The sequence below is a fragment of the Eptatretus burgeri genome, chromosome 9, assembly GCF_056783735.1.
Source record: "Eptatretus burgeri isolate ZD-2024b chromosome 9, Ebu_testis_v1, whole genome shotgun sequence".
NCBI classification, from domain to species: Eukaryota; Metazoa; Chordata; class Myxini; order Myxiniformes; family Myxinidae; genus Eptatretus; species Eptatretus burgeri.
In genome coordinates, this window is record NC_140969.1 from 81,973,332 (window position 1) to 81,993,208 (window position 19,877).

General features: G+C 45.6%; 1 protein-coding gene across 2 annotated transcripts in view; it reads left to right on the plus strand.

Annotated features, from left to right (window-relative positions):
• Positions 1 to 19,877, plus strand: part of ERO1B (endoplasmic reticulum oxidoreductase 1 beta) — an 88,656-nt gene that overhangs the window by 41,408 nt on the left and 27,371 nt on the right. For both annotated transcript variants that reach the window (XM_085895770.1, XM_085895771.1), the window contains 5 exons: positions 12,815 to 12,935; positions 16,168 to 16,220; positions 16,868 to 16,879; positions 17,376 to 17,402; positions 18,445 to 18,537. In XM_085895770.1, coding sequence (XP_085751896.1) covers positions 12,815 to 12,935; positions 16,168 to 16,220; positions 16,868 to 16,879; positions 17,376 to 17,402; positions 18,445 to 18,537 — 306 coding nt within the window. The remainder of the gene's footprint in view (positions 1 to 12,814; positions 12,936 to 16,167; positions 16,221 to 16,867; positions 16,880 to 17,375; positions 17,403 to 18,444; positions 18,538 to 19,877) is intronic.

Here is a 19,877-nt window from a genome sequence, read left to right on the forward strand (position 1 = left end):
AAATTTTACACTAAACCATGGCCCAGGATCAATGAGCTCTGCAAAAAGAAAGCAGTTAACAGGGAGCCAGGCTGCTCGCATGCAGTCTCTGGCTCAAAACAATGCAGGTGACAGGGAACGTGGCTGGCTGCTCACACGCAGTCCAAGGCCTTCCCTTTTCAACTGAACGCAGTGAACCACAACGGTGCATGGGCTGCACAAACGCAGTCTCCGTGCCAGCTCAAGTGGCACACGCAATGAACACAACGAATGGATGGATGAACACAAACACGGTGCATGGGCCGCCACTGCAGGCCCGTGTTGTAGCTGCCAACAGGGCAGTTCTCGCAGCTTGCAAACTGTTGCCTTGCGGATCCTGGCGCACATGGAAATGAACAGGGGGGGCAAAGCAAAATTTGAACGGGGCTGGTGAACATGGGCAGTGGGCATGGCATGGCAAAGGTGAGCAGGCAAACACAGCCCGCAGAAGAAGGCCGCTGCAGGCAAACACAGCCGGCAGATGAACTGGCCGGCACAGGCCTTGAAGAAAACGGCCAGCCGGCAAATGAAGTGGGCCGGCACAGGCCTTGAAGCAAAACACGGCCAGCCGATGGCACAGGCCTTGCAGCAAAACAACAGCTGCCGATGAAGTTGGCCGGCCTTTGCCTTGCAGCAACGCAGCCAGCAGATGAAGCTGGCCAGCCTTTGCCGTTCCGTGGAGGTTGGTGGAGGGAGTGCGGTGGTGCTGGCCACTTGGAAGGCGGGCTCGGACCTACCTACCTGTCTCCCTCCCACCTATCGCCTTTGCCTGCCACTGTACATACCCACTCCCTTAATTTGTCAAACCCCAATTTAGCCCCAACTTATTTTTTTGTTGTTTTTATTTTTACTCCCCCACTATAAATCGTCCCCTAACCCCCTTTATCGTCTTTGTTCGTCTCACCTATCCTGTCACCTAGCCTACTCCCAACCCCTACGTTCCCTTCCCGGAGGGGAACAAGGGAGAGCTAACGTCCTGTGTCGAGGCCCAACGAAGCCTCAGAATGGCCTCCCCAGAGTTCGGCGATCTTAACACCAAGTGGGTCCAGCGGCCCACAACGACAGCGAGGGGATGGATGGTGCGGAGGGGTACATCTCCTAATCTACCCTAACCATTTAACTGTTAAACTACCCCGGGGCTTTCAACAAGCGCCTCTCGCTTAAACTATTGGTTCTAACAACCCAGATTCCCGTCGCCTGTGTTGGTGTCCTCACAATTTCGGGCCTCGCCCCCCAATTTTCTCTCCGTGCCCTCACACGGTCTCATGGCTGGGACACGTGGCTCCCTTTGGCAGGCACGACCCTCTGCCGATTCTCCGACGATGGCACCCCCGGGCACTACACTGCCTCCGAGCCTACCAGCTCCCTAACACCGGGGAGTGCCCCCCATGGCACCTCCCCTGAAACGCACACGTGGCAGGCTGGCTTCCCAGGCCCCTTTCCGAGGGTCACCCATGCCCACAACACTGCCCACGCGGCTAATGGCGCCCCGGGCCCCCGCACCAAGCAGGCGCACCCGTGCCCACTACTCTATCCCGGCCCCCCATGGGCCCATGGCCTACCGCGGCCGACTAGCCTGGTGCCCGGGGTACCCACTCAGCGATACTCACCTTTCGCAGCCACGCTCCCAAGCCCGTCAACAGGGCTCCTGCACCCCTCCAAACGGGTTTCGAGCCTACATACCCACCAACAACAAAACGACCTCCATTTTTCAAATTTGACTAACCCCCTACTCACTTTATACTGACCCCGGGGTCCCTTGGGCGGGAGTCACTCCTCCCCCCAATCACTCATCGCACCATGCATTCCCCATTTGCTCCACTCACACAGACCCGCTGGCCTCACTCACTCACCAAGCACATGCTTCCACTTCACTCACCAACTCTTCAACACACACACCGCTGAACTCTGCCATCCTTCTAACTACATCCCCTAACTAACTCGTGCTCCCACGTCGTCCCTTAAACTAGTAGCACGTTCCATTTAACCTACGTAGCTAAGCTACGTCCCCGCTACACATTCACTGTCTGTCACTGTCTTCTAACTCAAAAAAATCATTTTATTTCCCAACCTAAAGCTCACTAAATCCCTCTACCTAATCCATTCCACGGACCCCATGAGGACTTACCCCTGCCCCATGAAGTCGGTCTAACTAAGCTAACCCTTCCCCCTAACTAGTTTCCATCCTGTACCCCGGAAGGGGGTCTTCCACCCCTTGCCCAGGAATCCTGTGCACCCGAAAGTGAGGCTTGTTTTTTATTTTTTTATTTTTTTCCATGCGCAGCACCAGCGCGGCAACTCGGAGCTCGCGCACTTTGCACCTGGCCGTGACGTCATGCAGCTGCACGTGTTCCTCGTCCCTCCTTGGACGGTACCATCCGGCAGAGATACCTCTCCTGCCGGATTCCAACCCCACGTGCAGCCATGGCGTCACCGTGCGCATAAAAAAAAACACAAGCCCCACGTCTCGAGGGGTTCCCCACGCGAACACATGTGCTTTGCCCGTTGGAGCTTAACACACACGATCGCGTGGAGAACCCGTCCGGTCCAAATCCGATTACCTGCCTAAACTTTGTCCGTCCGCGGGATCGGCAAATCCACCGCTGGCGTTTCCGGACCGGGACTTCACTCTCGCAAGCGAGCACGTGGTGGTCTCGTGCGTTGCACAGCACGGACCTCGTGCTCGCGGCTGGGTGAACCCGGCACGGTCCCCGAAACAACTACAGCCGCTACTCGGCTTTCGTTCCTCCCATGTCGCCGTCGTCGCCTCGACCCACGCACACCTGCGTGTTACGACGCTCACACTCCACACCATTACATTCACACCGGGAGACGCGGCTGCGTGCTCCCGCATGCCAACCGACATCTCCCTCACATACCGCTCTCTCACACACACGGTCTCCCTTGCATTCGGCCGTTCACTCACGCATGCGGGGGCACTCACCCGCGGTGCCTCATCCACACACCGTGCCTCACTCACACACGCGGGGGTACTCACCCGCGGTGCCTCACTCACACACGCGGGGGCACTCACCCGCGGTGCCTCACTCACACACGCGGGGGCACTCAACCGCGGTTCCTCATCCACACTGGCCGTTTCATCCACACACGCGGGGGCACTCACCCGCGGTGCCTCATCCACACAGGCCGTTTCATCCACACACACGGCCTCACTCACACACGGTGCCTCATCCACACACGGCGTGCTGGGAAGCACGTACTCCGGCACCATCGCCACCACACCACTCACACACGGGGTCGCTTCCACACACGGGGACGCACTCACGCCTTGCACCACACACACAGGGACAACCACACTGGGGATTCGTGTCCCCACAAGGGTCTCCGGGGCCTCTATATCCCCCAAGCTCTCCAAGCACCCGTTCGCAGCACTCCTCCCCTCGACCTCGCAAAGCACGACCGAACTCACCTGGTCGTGACTCGCCTCAAGGGGGCATACTCCCTCCCCTCGTTCCTGGAGGAGGCCATCCAGGTGCTCGCACTGGGTCTCTACCCAGTCCACCAGCTCACCCTCATTATCCTCCACTACCTCCGTGTGTGTGTGTGCGTCACTTACCCCGTCTTCATCGTGCAGTCTCTCCTCTATTTTTTCTGTCTCCCGTGTCTCTGCCAACTCTTCACCCTTTACCTCTCTTGTCTCAACTATTATTTCCGTTGTCGTCACCTCGTGTCTCGTCTCACACGTTTTGGTCTCCCAATTTAATTTTTCCCTTTCGGTCATTGTCACGACCCTCGCCCAACACGCCCCCCAAATTATTTTTTCACCCGCCTCCACCGCGGGCCTGTCAGCCGTTGCACCCCCTTCCAGCTCGTTCGCTCCCACACGTGGAGTCGCCATTCCTATCTCCCTGGTCACGGCCTTCATGCCCGCCTGCAGGCATCGGCCCATGTTCTGCGTCTCACCCCGCAGCTTTTTCGTTTCTTCCTTCATTTGCTGTGTACTCGCATCGATCTTTTCGTTCATGCTTTTTATTTCGTTTATAAATTCAGTTTTGTTTGCATCCATGTTTTCGATTATTTGTTGTGTATTCGCATCCATCCTCGCTGTCATTGCCGCCAGCATGGCGAATAGCTGGGCCATGTCGGGTGCGCTTGGGTGAGCTGTTTCGGCAGGGGTTGGGGAAGGGTTTTGGTGGAGAGGGGGAGGGGAGGTGTCATACACCGCGGCCGCTGCCGCACCTATTTCGGGCTCTGGGTTCAGTTGGGCGAGTTCGTTTTCCTGTACAACCAACATTTCCTGCACGGGGATTTCATGCTGAGCCATGGATCCTACATTACTACACATATACATTTCTAATACCCCCGGCTCCCGCTCGCCTTGAGACGCCATCTTGCTTCTCTGAAAGGGTTAATTTCGCTCGCTCGTAATTTGGAGGGAATCGGGGGTCGCTTCTCTCACCCCTGGACCGATTCCCGTGAATTTAGCTGGAGACAGGAGAGCCCGTTTTCCTGTTCTCCGATACCAGTGCCGCGAGGAGGGCGATGGATTTGTATCGCACGACCTGACACCAGTGTTACGGTTTCGCGCCCGCCGGCGTGCTGACGGCCACGTAACTCGAATCGCGGCACGTCGCCCACCGGACGGACAATCCAGTCGTGACCCTCTCGGACTAACGCCGGGAACCAGTCACGGGTGGACCTTTCGGTCTCACCGCGATCGAGCCAATCGGCCCCCGCGTGGGATAGGGTTGCTCGCCAAATTCGACCTACCTAAGTACCCACACGGAGGGGAGACCGGGCGATCGCACCTCGCCGCAGGTCGACTTCGGACACGGGCCACTTAAGCGACCCGTTCCGTACTATCGGGATAACCGAGCGGTGTTATTCGTCGGCCTCGACGGTTCGATTAATTATCGGGCGTCTTAGCCCAGGACCAACCCTTTACGTGAAGCAAGATGGGGATTCAATGAAAGAAATGACGAAGCGAAGCGGGAAACAGTTCAACATAAAGCACATTTATTCGCGATGAACGGAAAGCACATATATACAATTCCACCAAAAGCACATAGAAAAAGAAGAAGAAACACAATGCAATTTTACACAAAAAGCAAATGTGAAAGCGAAGACACAATGCAGAGCTATCCGACTACCGAGCACACGGCAACACTTATACAATTCTACTTCACAGACGGCGCTGACGACACATATTCCCAAAGAAAAAGAAAAGAGAACCACCCTCCAGGATGAGGCGGGCCTGGGGCCGAGACCGGGTCGGGCCTACCCGTCTGATGATGAGGCGCGAAGCGGCGATGGTGCCCCAACTCCGCGGGCCTCGCCGACAGTGTCTGGTAGGGGGTGGGAAGGGGGGCCACCTTGGTCGCACTATCTCAGCACGGGGGGGAAACAGGAGGGGGTTGCTGATGCTCGGGGAAAGGAGGATTTTTACTCTGTCTCGGGTCCCGTGACGAGCGTCTCCACCTCGACCAGGTCGCGCCGTCTGCCTCCCTGGTGTGCAGCTCCCGGCACCGACGCGAGCACCCCCTCGTCTGCCCTCGCCGCTGCCGCCTCTCCACAGCTCCGTCCTCTTCGCTCCGACTCCAACTCCGAACTCTTCCTCCTGCGAACTCCTTCCAACGCACACACAACTCCAACGCACACGACGACTCCAACGCACACGACGACGACGACGACGACGGCACTTTTCTGACGAACGCAGCCGCTTATATAAGCCCCGTGGCTTCGCCTTTGACCCCCTGCCTTCGACCTTTCACCTCGCTCCCCATTGGCCCGAGAAAAAGTGGGCGTGAATGCATTTTGATCCATGAATTTGCATATAGCGACCGCCCTCCAACGCCCTGGAGGCGGGGCCAAATCGCCCCTTGCTCACCGATTGGACGGAACAAAAGTGGGCGTGAGTCGTTTTTGATCCGTTTTTGGAGCGGAAAATCCGTGGTTTTGTACACGCTGTTCGGCGCGCGCCCTGCACGAGTCCAACACCGGTACCCACAAGCGGCGCAAGAACGGTGGCGATGCGACGGTTGCGATGTGTGACGTGAAGCGGTGCCGCGGTGGGTGGTTGATGTTGTGATGACTGTTGAGACGCGGTTGGCGGTGGTAATCATGGCGGTTGGTCCAAAATAAAGATAGTAAAAGAAAAACGGCTATCCTGAAGAGTCGCAGCACGCATAAATGACATGTATTCCCACTAGCAACGGGTTTGGGCCTAACTACACATATACTTACCGAGATATCTCACCTAAGGGACCTGAATGGTGGTTTGCGAATTTGGTAACCACAACAATATGTATATATATATATATATATATATATATATATATATATATATATATATGTATATATATATATATATATATATATATATATATGTATATATATATTTATATATATATATATATATATATATATATATATATATATAAATGTGTATATATATGTATATATATGTATATATATGTATATATATGTATATATATGTATATATATATATATATATATATGTATATGTATATATATATATGTATATGTATATATATATATATATATATATATATATATATATATATATATATATATATATTATAAAAAATGGTGTTGGAGATAAAAACATTAGAAAGGAAACAATAACTTGCACCAAAAACTTTAACATTTTCACGCTAACGCTCACGCCGGGGGTATCGCTATAGCTCTCTGTTCTTCGAACAGGCGAGCTAAAAATGATATATATTTTACACCAACAATAGAAAAACTTTTGGTTCAACAACCAATCTCTATACTATATCAACATGGAACTGTATTATGGAGCATTTCATGCGATGCGTTGCTGTCACGTCTTGGTTGTGTTTTATTCACAGTTTTTGTTATGTATGTGTATATATCCAGTCGTGTCCAAAAATATTTGCACCCTTGCACTTTTTTTCAAATAACTCACAATTTTCTCTAAAAATATGTTAAAATAGACAAAAGTATTTTGTCTTCACAATTCTTTATTTAATTGTTAATATTACAGAACCTTTGTTTTTGATTCAGATATTAATATATCCTTTAAAATCAGAAAATAAAAGGAAATGGCATTGACAAAATTATTGACCCCTTTGACTTGATATTTGGTAGCACAGCCTTTGAACAAAATAACTGCAGTCGAGCGCTTCCTATAGCCATGAATGAACTTCCTACACCTCTCTACTGGCAGTTTGGCCCACTCTTCTTATGCAAGCTACTCCAGTTCTCCCAGATTTGAAGAGTGCCTTCTCCCAACTGCTCTTTTCAGATCTCCCCACAGGTGTTTAATGGGATTTAGATCTGGACTCATTTCTGGCCACTTCAGAACAATCCAGCATTTTGTCTTGAACCATTTCTGGGTGCTTTATGAAGTGTATTTGGGGTCATTTTCCTGCTGCAAGACCCATGACCTTCGACAGAGACCCAGCTTTCCTCCACTGGGTTGAACATTGCGCTCCAAAATGCTTTGGTGATCTCCTTTGAAAGTATTTTTTGAAAAAATGAGAGATATGAATTTATCACTTGAGAAAATAATTAAAAGTAAATAAAGGTCAACAAGGCAGGTTTGCTTACTGTACGCATTTGGGTACTTATGTTTGAACATCATCGCTGCACTTCAGAAAGATGGTGCCGCAAACCTGTACAGAAAGACTGCTTCTCTCTTAAGGCCACTTTTTCTGTTTCCCTTGAACAGTCTTTCTACACATGTTTGACTGTGTGTTTATATAGTATTTTAATAAAGCCTCTGGATAAACATAGGCTGCACATAATTAGGAATGAGCTTAGCAGAGCTGCAGCCCCCATCATCTCCATAGGATTGTACTGCAGCCAATGCCAAGAATATAATTTAATTCTTTATTTTATAGACCAGTCTACCTAAGAGAGGGAATGTCCACGGATATGCGTTTCCGGCCTGTTGGCCCTCGGCCTTATGAAGGATGCCTTTGTTTTTTTTTATCCCCCGCCGCGTGGCGGAAGGGGGATATTGTTGTCACCCGGGTCGTCCGTCCGTCCAGCTGGCTGGGCGTCAACATTTATAGCTGTGAGTGCGATAACTCATAAACTGTTTGCCATATCGATTTGAAATTTGGGTCACACATGTACCACCTGAAAATGAAGAACCCTATTGATTTTGGGTGTGGCCGGATCCAAGATGGCCGACTGGGGCGGCCATATTGGAAAAATTTTTTTCGCCATATCCATTTGAAATTTGGTCACACGTATCACCTGAAAAGGAAGAACCTTATTAATTTTGGGCGTGGCCGGATCCAAGATGGCCGACTGGGGTGGTCCATCCCTCTGGCTGGGCGTCAACATTTATTGCTGTGAGTGCGATAACTCATAAACTCTTTGCCATATCGATTTGAAATTTGGGTCATGCATGTACCACCTGAAAAGGAAGAACCCTATTGATTTTGGGTGTGGCCGGATCCAAAATGGCCGACTGGGGCGGCCATCTTGAAAAAATGTTTTTTGTAATAAATGGAAAAACGCTTATCTGATTTAAATTATTTTTCAATGGCGGGGGATTCCCCATCTCTGATGGTATATTAATTATTTATTTTTAATATGTAATAAAAACATTTAAAGAGCTTGGGATGTGCATCTTGACCCCATAGCCAAGGTACATGGTTCAACAAGACTGTCCCATGAGCAGACACATGTTCTGAAGTACATGGTAAAAAACGCACTTCTTAACCCTGAAAGGTCAGAATACATGGTCATGTAGTTGGACCCCACAATAGAAATAGAAACTCCTCCCCTGAGTGAATTGGTCAAACCTTTCAAGACATTAAATTGAGATCAGACCGTATTACTGTAGTAGGTACAAGGAAGCAAGTGCCACATGAGCTATTGTTGCGTGCATCCTGATGAACATGAAATGCCTTCCACACATTAACCTCTCTGTGGTATTGTTGCGGTCGCGGAGCTCGAGCCTACTACAAGGAGGAAATCCCCGGTTTCTCTCAAACTCACCTGAGCCTGAGGCCACCGGGAGCGAATAACTTCACCCCACGGTGGATTACGACACAATTACGAATGCCAATCGAGCGACCACGAGATCCAGTGTCCGTCCGTCTAACAACAGTTTAACTGGGCGTCCCATGGCTCCCCGACTGGGGAACGCACCCTTGGCAAATGTGCTACTTACCTTATCTGGTGATTTTGAATGTTGCCAAGCTGTACCTTCATTTCTTCTTCATAGCATGAGCATGGGCCATTCTTGCAAGTTTTTGTGCGATGAAAATTTTTCTTTTGTGTTTGGCCTTCGTAGATCTTGTCTTTAACTTGATCATAAGTCTCTGCCTCTTCTCCTCTCTCATTGCTTATCCTTGCTCAGGTCTTCTCTGTACCACTTGCTGAATGTCCTCATGTTGATACAGAGCTTGGGGTACACAAGTTCCATAATGATGTCTTCACCAATACTTTCTCTTTTGTCCTCAGTGCATACTTAACTGTCTGGATTGCACTATATGTGCCAATGTCCATTATGCAGGACTTCTTGTCAATGATGTCCCCTAGAGTGTTGAATGATCCTTCAACTTGAGGCCGTGAAAACAGCTCATCAGTGCCTTGACAGTTGCTGACATGTGGATACTTTCCTTGTCGGACAATTTCCGTCCACCAACCATGTAGAAGCACTTCATTGTCATCAGCATCAAGTGGAAATGGCAATGTCTTGTCCACTTGAAATTCTCGGACTTCTAGGTCAGAGGAACTTGTTTCCGATTCTTTCAAGACATTCATAACCAACAAGAGCAGACTATTCAATTGCCGCATGGGTGTGCTGTGTCCTCGTGCCAGGGAGTCAATGGCTGAGGCAGCCTCCAGAAGTTTGTTTCCAATGGGGCAACTTCTTCTGCAAGTACTTGCCACACTGCAGGTGTGCTTGTCTTGCCTTTTTTTGAAGTCCTGAAGAGAAGAGTTCTTCTTGTCACTCTTGATCAGTGACCCACGGCTTCCCTAAAACAAATCCTTGTTTCTTTGCATGTTAGCATCTAAATCTAGCTGTCTGAGCTGTGATAGGCCAGCATTCAGGAGGACCTCTGGCTTGATGAAGTACACAAACTTCTTGACTTGGTCTATCTGCTTGTCATGGAGCTTGTGGATGAGAGGGGCTTCAACTCGAACATCATCATATACTGCTTCAACATGCAGATGGACTGAAGTATAGAAGTTCAGGGTCAGCAGTGTGTCCACCCTTGTATTGAAGAGTTTTAAGCAAATCCTATTCTTCCCATATTCAGTCATATTCTTGGGAACCAAGGGATGATATGATTTCCCTCAAGCAACTTCTCACCTCTGGTGAAAGATCTTTTTTGTGGAAGATTTTTACCAGGTTTGGAAGGGAAAGAGACTTGTTGGCTTCATTGAGGAAAGAATAGTAGAAGATGGTGTATGCTTCAAACAGCCTCAGATTTGACAATGACGTGTCATAGTTGGATCACCATCTGTGTGAAACAAATCTCTCGGGCATTGTTAAACCAATTCCAATCGATTCATAGATCTGTTGGAGAAAATCTCGCAAGTCTTTGGACCACTTGATATCATTGAAGATGTCGGTATGAAGTTCCTCAATTCTATAGTGAAACAGCTGGCAAAATTGTCGAATGGCATTATGGACATGATTACATGCGTCTCCATCCACATCGATGAGATGAGGTGCTGGACGTTGATGCAGCAGCGTTTCAAATCCAGATTTGGAACCTCTCATCACGTTGCAGGAGTCCATAAGAACTGATTCAAGGTTTTCCCAGGGAATTTCTTTTGACTCCATTAGAGTGGTGACCACCTTCAATATGGAGTTTGCATCAGCTTTTATCAAGCTGACAGAGGCCAAGTGGTGTATCACAGATGTTTGTTGAACAGGTGAATAGAAACTGACAAGAATGTAAAGAACCTTTTTTGAGATTGTTACTCGTCGATTCATCCATATTCAGGTAGAAGTGAGTGGACCTTAGAATCCTGAGTGTGTCCCCCTCCATTGTAGCAGACAGTTCATACTTCATCTTGTAGGATGCACTGGTCTGGTCCATGGACAGTCCATTCAGTGCTTTGGGATCTCTTTCCATTTCCTTAGTGAGTTCATTCAGCCTAGGTGCCATTGAAAAAGGGGATTGAATTCTCCACCAAAACACCAAGCAGCATTGCCTGAAATAAAATTAGAAACGATGAAGCGCTTATTGACCAATAATAATTGTTTAAAAAAATAAATCTGAGGCATTACCAGTGGTTACATCTAGTTAAGTTAACTTGAATAATAGCTGCATAACCTTCATGCCATCATTCCCATGCTTCATGTCGTCATCTTTTTGGTGTGAAAAACAATAATAAACTTAATTGCATGCAAAGCAAGCAACGAAAAGCAAAACTAGCTCCTCGTACATCGAGTTGATAAATATTTTGTCTTTAAATGTTTTTTTTTTCTAACTCTAATCAATAAAGACAAGTTATGCTGATTATCAGTCACAATGGAGTTGATAATTTCTGATTTTTATTTTTTTATTTTTTTATTGTTCAATAGAGATCGTGCTGTTCATGAAAAGACACAAAACTTATCAGTCATCCTTTTTTTTAAGTCCATAATTAAATAGTTTAGCATCATTATTCAAAGTTTTGCGTATCATGCAAAATATCATACATTTTCTTCACGTACCTCAAGATTAACGACTCGGTCTGCTACTGGCACTGCTAGTCGTGGGGTGTCCTTTCTTTCGATGGTCAAGTCAATCACATAAGCAGGATTTAGTCCGTATGGTGTCACCTTCTTCAGAGGAGCACCGAATGACCCAGCAATTGAATCGTTTGTCTTCCGTGATTCTAATTGCCGTATGTGCTTTTTGGAAGACGAATGACTGTGGAATGCTTTGAAACCTTGGCCACCATAGTCAATCACATCACGTGCACAACGATTTTCCAGCCTTGTATAATATTCTGGTGAAGTGCGTTAAAATTTCTTGTTCACAAGAGTAACCGCTTCTTTCTCCATCCATTCCCAACGAAACTTATTCTTGATTCCCTTATCATTTTCCTTGATTCGTGCAGCATCTTTCCTCTCGACGATTGCCGTTTTGATATCTGCTAGTTGGTGGGATGTTGTGGTCCAATGAACGATGACATTTCTTCACATGTCGGGGTTATTCGAAAATGCAGTTATAAATGGAAACGAAATATGATTCAAGATCGGAGATGGAAATTTAACTGTGGGAGTGGGGGGGGGGGGTGAATCATATTTTAAAAAAATATGTTTAAGGAATAGGAGTTTTGCAGAAAATCGGAAAAATCACCTCCCCGTGTTTAGCACAGTCCCCTCCTTCCTGAACTTGCATGGTTTTGAAATTTCTTTGAGTTTCCTTGAATGACTGCATTCGGAAGTAGATTTCCACTGAAAACATCTTCTGTTCTCTTGTCCAGGGCATGCTCAGGGTAATAATCTGTCTGGTTAGCTCCATCTTCTCAGCTATCCAGCCATACCTGTAATATAAGAGAAATTGGTAAAATAAACTTGTATGATAAAACTTGTGGTGGGGGTCCACTTTTTATTCATTTATTTATTTATTTTTGACTACTCTGTACTTTATTTATTTATTTATTTTATTATTTACAAATACCCAATGAAAATTCCATCTCCTTTATTAATGGATCTTTCTTTATTAATTTTGATACATTTTTATAGACTTGCTGACACAACCATGATGAAATCCCCTAATGATAACCTGATTTAACAAATGATAATGTAAAATATATTTGTTTTGTTTTGCTGATTGATTCTTTTTTTTATTATTATTTATTTTCTGGAATAATTCCCAAGCAGATGAAACTTCTCCAGACATGGAGTATGTGGATCTCCTCCGAAATCCTGAGCGGTTTACTGGCTACAAAGGTGTTAGTGCAGCACGTGTGTGGAATGCCATATATGAGGAAAACTGCTTCAAGTACGAATGTTATTGCCTTTTTTTTCTTTTTTTTTTTAAATGATTTTTTTAACCTTTTTTTTGTTTGTTTAATAATTTGAAAATAAAACTGTCATTTCTTCCCTTCCCAGCAAGTTGTGTAATTGCCTTGATGCACTCTGCTCTTTATTTTGTTTTATTTGACAAAAACTTACAATCGAAGCTACTTTTTATTGGGAAAGCATGAAAGGAGGATATGTGAAACTAAGGTTTTGTTGATTTCGGTTCTTTAAAGATATTAACATGTTACAAGTTCCACATACTGATAGTAATCGAGGACAAGTATACATGGACAAACAACCTTGGTTGGTCTGACACAATCTGTAAATTTCCTAACCCATCCATCCATTGGGACCATACTCTGTACAGAGCGTCGGTGCTGCCGAAGCAGTCTCCTGGGTTATTGGGCACAATCCTGGACAGGTCGCCACTCTGACGCAGGATACTCGAATGGCTCAATCATCCCAGCAAGCTGGTACTCATTTGGCTGACCTCGAAAGGATGACAGGCTGAGTCAACCCCCCTGGTATTAATTCAACGGCCGAGCGGGATTTTAATTCAGGACCCTAAGATCCCAAGCCTGCCATCCATCAAACCATTAAGCCAACACCAAGCATCATCTCAAATTATGCTACACATTACAGGCACCAGCAGACACACACACGACACATTCCGAACCCATATTCCTGCAATTGGTTCGTCCTCCCTCCTGGATCTACTAATGACCAACTTTCCATCCAGTCTTTCTTGTTCCTCTTCTGCCTCGCTTGGATCTTCTTCACTTCCTTGTCAAGTCACAAATCTCTGGCTATTTTAACTGGGCAACCTCGATAGTGCAGAATATGGCTGTTCGCATGGGCCAACTGGCAAGGATTTCAATCTGTTTTCTGAAAAAAGGATTAGACCTTCATCTCCAGAGCACCTGATATTGATTCCGCATGGGAATACTTTCCCAAAAGCTTACTTTCTTTCATACACTTCGATACTGTCTGTGGCTTTCCAATTCATTCTCTCGTCCCTGATGTACTGAATCCTGTGGGAAGGCATAAGATGACACCTACAACAGAACGCACTCGATGTAAGTGTTGATTCACACTAAAGCAGAACTCACTCAATGTAGGTGCTGACTCCTGCCGTAAGCCAAAATGCACTTGGATGTGATGACACTTGCTGTAAGCCAGAATGCATTCTGTGGAGGCACTGACTTGTGCTCTAAACTAGAACTCCTTCTGTGGAGTTACTGACTCTCGCCATAAACTAGAATGTACCTGGAGGTGCTGATAGCGATGAGCATGGGGGACAAGACTTGAGATTCGGATACGTTTTTGTGAAAGAAACTTGAGGCTGGGATCGTAGATGATGCCTGGTGTTGGCTTAATGAAAGGGTAGTGTGCTTGGGTTCCAATCCACTCGGCTGTTGAATTAATACCAGGTGGGGTTGACTCTGCCTGTCATCCTTCTGAGGTCGGCAAAATGAGTACCAGCTTGCTGGTATCCAGTGTCGGAGTGGCGACCTGTCCAGAGTTGTGCCCAATAGCCAAGGAGCCTGCTTAGGCAGCACCAATGCTCTGCACAGAAAATGGGCCCAGTGGAATAGAATGGAATAGTGGAGGGAAGAATGGACAGGTCATGCAACATTCTCAATAACTCTTGTTTATCCTCACCATCTCCAATTTTGGGTTATCACAGTGCCTTCAGAAAGTATTCACACCCCTTGACTTTTGTCACATTTGTTGTTGCATCCTGAATTCAAAATTGATTAAACTTTAAAAAGAAAATTTTTGTCACCGATCTACATAAAATACCCCATAATGACAAAGTGAAAACGTTTTTAGAATTTTTACAACTAAATTAAAAATTAAAAGCTGAAATGTCTTGCGTCAATAAGTATTCAACCCCTTTGCTATGGCACTCCAAATTGAGCTCAGGTGCATCCAATTTCCTTTGATCATCCTTGAGATGTCTCCACAAGTTTATTGGAGTTCACCTGTGGCCAATTCAATTGATTGGATGTGATTTAAAAAGGAACACACCTTTCTATATAAGATCCCACAGTTGACAATGTATGTCAGAGCAGAAGCTCCACCATGAAGTCAATGCAACTGTCCTTAGAACTCTGAGATAGAATTGTGAGGAGGCATTGATCTGGGGAAGGGTATAAACCGGTGTGTTGAAAGTTCCCAAGAGAACAGTGAGCTCCATCATTTGGAAATGGAAGTAATATGGAACTACCCAGACTCTGAGCTGGCCATCCGACCAAACCAAACTGAGCAACCGGGCAAGAAGACCTTCACCAGGGAGGTGACCAAGAACCAACTGACTACTCTGACAGAATTGCTGAGATGGGAGAACCTACAAGAAGGACAACAGTCTCTGCAGCACTTCACAAGTTTCGGCTTTTTGGCAGAGTGGCCAAATGGAAGCCACTCCTGAGAAAAGGGCACATGACAGCACACCTGAAGTTTGCAAAAATGTACATGAAAGACTGAGGGCATGAGGAGAAATATTCTGTTGTCTGATGAGATGAAAATGGAACTCTTTGGCCTGAATGCAAAGCGTTATGTCTGGCAGAAACTGAGCACAGCTCATCACTCATCTAACACCATCCCTACTGTGAAGCATTGTTGTGACTGCATCATGATATGGGGATGCTTTTCAATGGCAAGACTGAGATTTGTAAGGATATAGGGAACAATGAATGGAGCCAAATAGAGGCAAATCCTTGAGGAGTATCTGCTTCAGAGTGCAAAAGACCTGAGAGTGTGGTGAAGATTTGCATTCCAACAGGACAATAATCACAAGCATACAGCCAAAGCAACACTTAAATGGCTTCAGAACAAGAACATGAAAGTCCTTGAGTGGTCCAGCCAAAGTCCAGACTGAATTCCATTGAGAATTTGAAGGCAGACTTGAAGATTGCTGTTCACCGACGCTCCCCATCCAACTTGACAGAGCTTGAACAAATCTGCAAGGAAGAATGGGAGGAAATCCCCAAATCCAGATGTGCAAAGTTGATGGACATTCCCATGAAGACGCGAAGCTGTAATCGCTGACAGGTGCTTCTTCGAAACATTGATTCGAGTGGGGGTGGTGTGTTTGAGTACAACGTAACAAAATGTGACAAAAGTCGAGGTGTGTGAATATTTTCTTGAAGGCACTGTATGTGAATGTTGTAATGCTGATAATCTTACAACCACCACTGCTTTTGTTGCAGACCACGCTCTGTGTACAGACCACTTGGGGCTCAGGGTTGGCACAGTTGTGCTGGTAAGTGTTTGGAAAATTGAACTCTTCTCCCTTCCATGTGTTAGGGTAGTTTACAATTGGTTCGTAATGCGAATGATTTTTTTTTTTTTTGAGAAAAGGAATTATTTTGAGCATTGATTGATAATACTACCTGGTTTTAATTGGTGAACAAAAATATTGATGCATGCACAATTTGGATCTCCATGATGTCCTGTGGTCTTTAGAGGTCTCTTATTTTGGGGGCCGAACTACTCGTGGAAAGTCTCCAACCATATTGATCGTAATCTGTCTGGAGGAAGGTGCAATGTTTTAAAATGCCCGTCAAGTGCCATTGGGCCGATCACCTCAGCCTCTGCTCTCAAGCACAAGGAATGTAGATGCAGGAGGATGTAATTTGGTTCATCAGGCTTGCACTAGATCTCCACCACATAGTTGTAAATCTTAGAGTTTTCTCTTCTTTGAAGTGTATCTGCTGTTCTTGTTGACAAATGGTTGAAAACTATTCAGTGTTTTTTTTTCAATACATTTGTGCATTTTCTTGAACTTAACTCAAATTTGATTTTTAATGAGACCATACAGTTCTTGCAGAGGGCACATTTATGAAAATGCTGTGCACATTAAACCTGATTACAATAAACCTAATTCTCTCTTTATTTCCACTCTTACAGGGGAAGACGATGGTAAGATGTGAATGAATTTGGGGGATGTGGTGGTGGTTTGTTTATGGATAATGTTTTCTGTTGGTGTTGGTTTGTTTACAAATAATCAATAATGAGATTGATATTGGTGTTTTTGTTTGTAATGATGTGGTGGAGGCAGTTTGTGTGTGTTTGTTTATAAAAAAATGATGTGGTGATTTGTTTGAATAATCAACAACTGGTGGTGGTGGTGGTGGTTGTGGATAACATTGTCGAATCTTAAATGCAATACGATTGTTTTAAGCACATAATTTCAGATGTATTGTTCTTTTGTGCTTTTTGTTTAATCAGGTTCTCTTTATCTATTATTGGGACTTAAGATGAAGATCTGATCACATTTTAGGTCAAATTTATGCAAAATACAGAAAATTCTAAAGGGTTCACAAACTTTTTCTCACCACTGTATATACTGCTGAAAGATTTTCTTTGTTGATCCCTTTCTGTTCCACTCCAACCCCCAAACCTCACCTCCCACCAGGTGAGAGCTTTTATGAATGGTTAGAAGGTGAGCTGTTTGCAAAATCCTCATTCCATATGAATCTTGTGCTTTGCTGGAATCCAACATCACGATTTTGATTTATTTGTTTCTTCTGTTTATACTATCGTTTCCCTCCATGGCCAACTCTTTGACATTGTGCTGGATAAATCTTAGTAATATAACTGATTTCCCTTCATAGTCGAGGCTTTTCACATGTAACATGCAAACAACCTGGTTAATGTGTTTATTGGAGAGGAACTGCTATCTCGACACCAATCATAACCTAAGACAGCAAGCAGTGTAACCTGATATTGAAGAACCTTCAAGAGGACCTGACCACTCACTACTTGCAGTCCAGGCAAGAATTAGTAATTTTTTCAGGGTGCTGGTGATAACTGCCCACTCTTTACGAAGGACACCATAGGATCTTTAACATCTGCCAACTGTACATTTATTGGTAGGTGTAAAAGATCTCAGTGTCTTTTGAGAAGAGAAAGCAAGCTATCTCTAACACCCTGAACAAATTAGAAATTCCTCACAAAGTTACCTTCAGTCGAATGTCAGACATGGCCAGCCGGTTCGTGAAAGACTAGGGCCAAAACATACCCCGACCGACCACATTCCGCTACGGTGGGAATAATTGGTAGTGGCTGTTTCTGTTGTAGTAGTAGTGGTGGTAGTAGTGGTCGTTGTCATCATAATGGAGTTTCAGCACATCCCATTTAGAGTAGATTGAATTTTCCCAAATAAATAAAAATCAGTTATTTGATGAAGCTTTGAGTAGTTTCTTTTTGGTCGAACGAGAATTGTTGCTGGAAAGGTAGTTGCACCTGATGTGTTGTTGGTGCTTTCTTTTTTTTTTTTCTTTTCTTTTCTTTTTTTTTCTTTGGCAATTAAAGCCTTGGTGTCATATCTGGATCAGTCAGGTGAAAGAGCATGTTGACCCTTCATTGTCGAGCATTTTTGTTTTTTTCTTCCATGTAAACTGCATATGTGGTGAAGCATCTCTTCTTTTTATCCATATGATGTCCATCGGCATCAATTGACATTTGTTGCCTTCTTATTGCAGGGCTGTGCTTGGAGAAGCGTGTTTTTTACCGACTCATCTCTGGCCTGCATGCCAGCATAAACGTGCACCTTTGTGCACAGTATCTCAATGAAGGTATTTTGCTCACTCTACCTATTTAGTTTGGTCTCGATGAAGGCAGCTTGTTCACGCTACGTGTTTGGTTTGATCTGTGTTCTTGATTTTTGAAATTAGTCTGCCAGGTAGTGCTGTGCATGACCTACATCAGTTTCCTATGATTGTTTTTATTTGTTATCAATTCAATTTTGTGATGCAGTTTAGCTTTTTATTTTGTATACAAATTCGAGAGTCATGGAAGAGCTGGAAAGCAGAGCGTAGTGGGGAAAACAACCAACAGCACCAGTGTAGAGGCACACTTGGAGTAAGAATGAATGGGTGAAGGTAAGAATGAGAGCAAAGGTGAGGGGGAAGATGACAGAGGGAACAAGCTGGATGCAAGCTCCAACATAGCAAGAAAAGGAAGGGGGAAAACTGAGGATGAAACAAATGGAACAAAAATGATGATGAGGGAAAGGGGGAAAACACAACTGAGAAAATAAGGGGTAAGCTTGGGAGAGTTGAGTGTGGATGGGGGTTGACTTGAGATGGTGGTGATCAACGGTCATTGCGAAACTCTGGAGGGAGGAATGGGGTTGAACACTGAGGAAGCTGGTTCCACAGGTGAAAAAACGGGAACAAACTAGAACGGCACTCGGTAGAGCGCATACCTCCACTAGACTGAACAGTTTGTTTTGCATCCCACTGACTAGTTGGATCTGGATCTTCACCAGAATCGAATCCATTCGTCCTTGTCTCACACCCAACTTGTCTACCAAGTTTCATCCGACTCATCCATAACTTTCTGAGATATCCTGCACAGACGGGTGAAAATATGACCTCTTGTCCTCCTTCGGTGACGGAGGTAATCAAGTTAGATAATGAAGGCTTTGACTTCATTGTATGATGGTTATTGTCTGCCTTCGTGTTGTAAATGCAAAATTGGTTCATCTTATTTGATTTGTCTACTTTTAAAATGACTGCACAGACCTTAATTCGTTCATTTATTTTCAAAGTATGGTCTTTGTTCACCTTCAGTAAATGGCCCCTTAGTTTTGCACTCAATCGTTTGATTACTTCTACTCAACCGACAAGAGGGGCTCGAACAGGCAGCCCACCCCTGCTTACTGTCGAGACGTGCACGGTCGGAGCGAGGACCACCTCTGGGTTATTCCTCCCGACGTTTATCACACTCTAGTGATCGAGTGAAGGGACTGTCACAGGTGGTATATTAGGCAAGCGGTGGGTCGGACGGTCAGCTAACTCCCTTTCCGGATCCTCGAGGGTTCCTCTCACTGCTGGAGGTTCACTGGGATGAACATGAGACTCCATTATAATTTTGAACAATATTTGATTCCTGATTGCTTTAAAATGGTGCT